The 3,462-nt window shown below is 38.2% G+C and overlaps 1 protein-coding gene across 1 annotated transcript in view; it reads left to right on the forward strand.

Moving 5' to 3' along the window:
• The first annotated feature begins 1,237 nt into the window (after positions 1-1,237).
• LOC108976676 (G-protein coupled receptor Mth2-like) overlaps positions 1,238-3,462 on the forward strand; it is a 3,959-nt gene continuing 1,734 nt past the window's right edge. Inside the window, 2 exon segments of the mRNA XM_018945922.1 lie at positions 1,238-1,759; positions 1,829-1,979. Coding sequence (XP_018801467.1) covers positions 1,238-1,759; positions 1,829-1,979 — 673 coding nt within the window.

Below are 3,462 nucleotides of genomic sequence, written 5' to 3' on the forward strand. Positions count from 1 at the left end.
AGATTAGGTTTATAGGGCTCAGGGAAGTATTGGAACGATTCAACCCTTTTTTGACATACATAATTAGTATTACCAGGAAAGGACTCTGTCTAAGTTTCAATTGTATTTCTCACACATTGACCGATATATTCGGTACCTAGGGGCCTGAACACTTTTGGTCAGATTTTGATCATTTTTAGTCATAAGTTGGCATATCTTAAACGCATTTTTCGGGCAAAGTTTTATTCCGATATAGTCATTGGTGCTTGATTTCATTTACTGGAAAGTGAACGAATCAGATGGAACTTAAAATTTTGTTATATGTATGTGAAGTAGGCGTGATTATAATACGATTTCGCTGATTTCCACAATGTAACATAGGAATGTCAGCGGAATGTAAAGTTTGTTTCGAGTTTGGTCCAATTTATTTAAGTCGTTCTTAGATATGGGATTTTATCTTAATGTGGGCGTCACCACCCAATCATTGACACCAATTTGCCACCAGCTCCTCTGAAGCTCTCTTGTACACTCTCATGCAAAATTAAATTTTAAACTAGAGCATTTATTTATGAATTTATCGCAGTTTTGGTTGGTACTATAATCTGATTTCGCCCATTTTCACATTGTCATCGGAGGTACAGAAAATATTTTTCTTGAGCTAACTTGGTTGATATAGCTCTAGGTGTTTGTGAGACCATGCTCACTTTTTAAACATTTTCAAAACAGAGTTGTCCTTGCCTTACGCAATCCGTTGTACCAAACAAAGAAATTTGTATCTCATTAGGGAGTTTAGTTATAGCACTTGTACTTTTTCGGTTAATGGCGTTTTGTGGGCATGGCAATGAGCCGATTCCACACATCTGCAACGCGAACCTTCGGTGGTGAAAAGGAACTAAGATATCTCAATTATTTTCACAAGTGATCGCATACACGGACAGACTGATAGACGGAAGGCCAACCACCTGAATTTTAATTCGTCTCATCATCCTGCTCATTTATATCTACTATATACATAGATCTTGATTAGAATTCGATGTTACCATTATGTTCTGTTACACTGTTTAAGGCTTTCTCCAGATATTGTTTTCTTTTCAATTATATATTTTTCTGAACAGGGTTGCCATCTATATAATAATATGAAGTTGATTTCATATAATACTATGAATTTATTTTACTTAGTTCCATTTATTGTTCCAAAAAAATTTTAATTTTTTTATGTATCAAATTCTAGGATTGCCCTACAAACGGAAATTCTGCAATGAGTACCAACTTTAATGTCCATATATGCCTTGCTTTATGCTTTGTGATTTATTTAATGGACTCACTCGTTGCTTTATCGATTATTCCGAATTGCGCTTTTGAAGACACCGTTGACTTAACCGGTTGGGAAAGTTTTAGCAACGGTTCTTACCTCTATGAAGGTGTACTGGTGCCACCGCATTTGATCGGCTCCTATGACTACATTGAACTGTACGACGGAGAACATCAAAAAGTGTCGAGACATCTGCGTGGTTGTGTGTGCCAAATTAAAAATTGTTTAAAGCTCTGCTGCAATCCACGGAAGACGTTGCAGCTGATTAGAACTGAGAATCTATGGGAATGTGCGGAATCGTCTGAAGGATACGAATATACGCCTTATGTAAATATTACCTCGTCTAATGGTAGTGTGGTTTTACAGAATGCGTTGAAAGACTTTTTGGTGCAGGCGGGATTACCATGTGATCATGGGTATATGCTAAACCCGTATAAAAATTCACGCGAAGAATGGCGCTTATATGAGGTAAAATAATATTATATAATTATCTATTTATGTAAACTATGGATTTAAGAAATTTGTGGAATTTTGTAGGATGGTATTTTGTGGCGCTTAGACGATAATCAGAAGTTAAGCCGAGGAGAATATTGCATGTATGGCCTTGAAATAGATGGTGTATCTCAGTTACAACCATATAACTGTCCCATAGTGGAAGACTCGTTGGAGATTCAAGAAAACACTATAGGTAAATAAATTGTAAACACACATACTACTTATGTAAAAATGATCAGCGGTTAAGCCGTATCGGCCTGTCTGTTCGTCTGTATCTACATATATGAATTAGTCCATCAGTTTTTGCGACATCGATGTGATCTGTGTTTCTCCATAAGGAGCTGCTCATTTGTATGATGGGATAAAAAGGGTAAGGAGCCGCACTACAAACGGACCGATGGAATTTAAGTCCTTGTATAAAAAACTTGAGGAAGCTTCAGCGGAACCACTCCGACATTAAGTCGGTTTAAGCGTTTCCTGAAGTCTAATTGTAGCGTCTGTTTACCAGAGATGCGGCTGCGAGCGGGCGTCGGTCTTGAAACAAATAGGGAGCCACTTGTGTGTGTGTAAATATGTCGGAAAGTTTATAACACTCTTTTAGCGAGGTTGTGCGGCTTGGGACCGGTCACGTAGGAACCACTCCCAATGAAAAAGAAACAACAGCCTCGGCTGAAAGACTCCACTTTTGATGACGACCACAGTAAACGTAATAAGGACTATGATTTGAGGGCATTCACCTGGAATGTCCTCCGTAGTAGATGCTCAGCTGGTTGATGTCCTCGTAAAAGTAATGGCTGCCATCATCGCCATCCAGGAAATGTGATGGACGTGCTGCATATAAAGAAGCGCAAATTTGGTGTGGGATTTGTAACACAGATTTACGCCCACGCGCTGTCGGAAGAGAAGGACGAAATGACCAAAGATGCCTTCTATGAGCCCTTAGAGCGCACCTATGAGAGCTGCCACCGCGATTTTAACGACAGGGTGGGCAAAGAAGTCGTATTTGGTGCAATAGTTGGAAAATTTGGTCTTCATGGCGAAATCTTTTCAAATGGGTTGAGGCCGATCGAGTTCGCAGGGGCCCGAAATATGATTGCCTGCACAAGAAAATTCAGAAATTATAGCTTCGGTGCAGCCGAATTTCACTATATTGAGATAGTTTTAAAAAACGAAGCTTACCGAAACACTGTAATGAAAATCAAGCCTTTTAAATTCACAAATAACACGATAAAAATGCTAATTTTTTGTCGGCACCCAAAAGACCTTGTCTAGAGTTAACAAGTTCGAGCTTCTAAAGAATTTGAAGTCTCATCTATTTCTGATCTATAGGTTGGAACATTTTAGTGCGGTGAGCTACTTATTCAATGTTTCAAGAAACACGACTCTTACTGAGATAGAATGAAAGTACTCAGAGTACGTGAGAGCAATCCATTCTCAACAGTCTTTATTTAGAGAGATCAATATGTATGAAATTAGTAAACCCAATACTTGAAATAGAGGCGAACTTCAGTGAGCAGATCATGGATATAATGTGAACACAAATGGCGTAGCACAGTCTATTACATTATTATTATTTTTATACTCTTGCAACAAAGTTGCTAAAGAGAGTATTATAGTTTTGTTCACATAACGGTTGTTTGTAAGTCCTAAAACTAAAAGAGTCAGATATAGGGTTA

This window comes from Bactrocera latifrons, unplaced genomic scaffold (genome assembly GCF_001853355.1).
Source record: "Bactrocera latifrons isolate USDA-ARS-PBARC rearing strain unplaced genomic scaffold, ASM185335v1 scaffold_8, whole genome shotgun sequence".
In the NCBI taxonomy this organism is placed as follows: Eukaryota; Metazoa; Arthropoda; class Insecta; order Diptera; family Tephritidae; genus Bactrocera; species Bactrocera latifrons.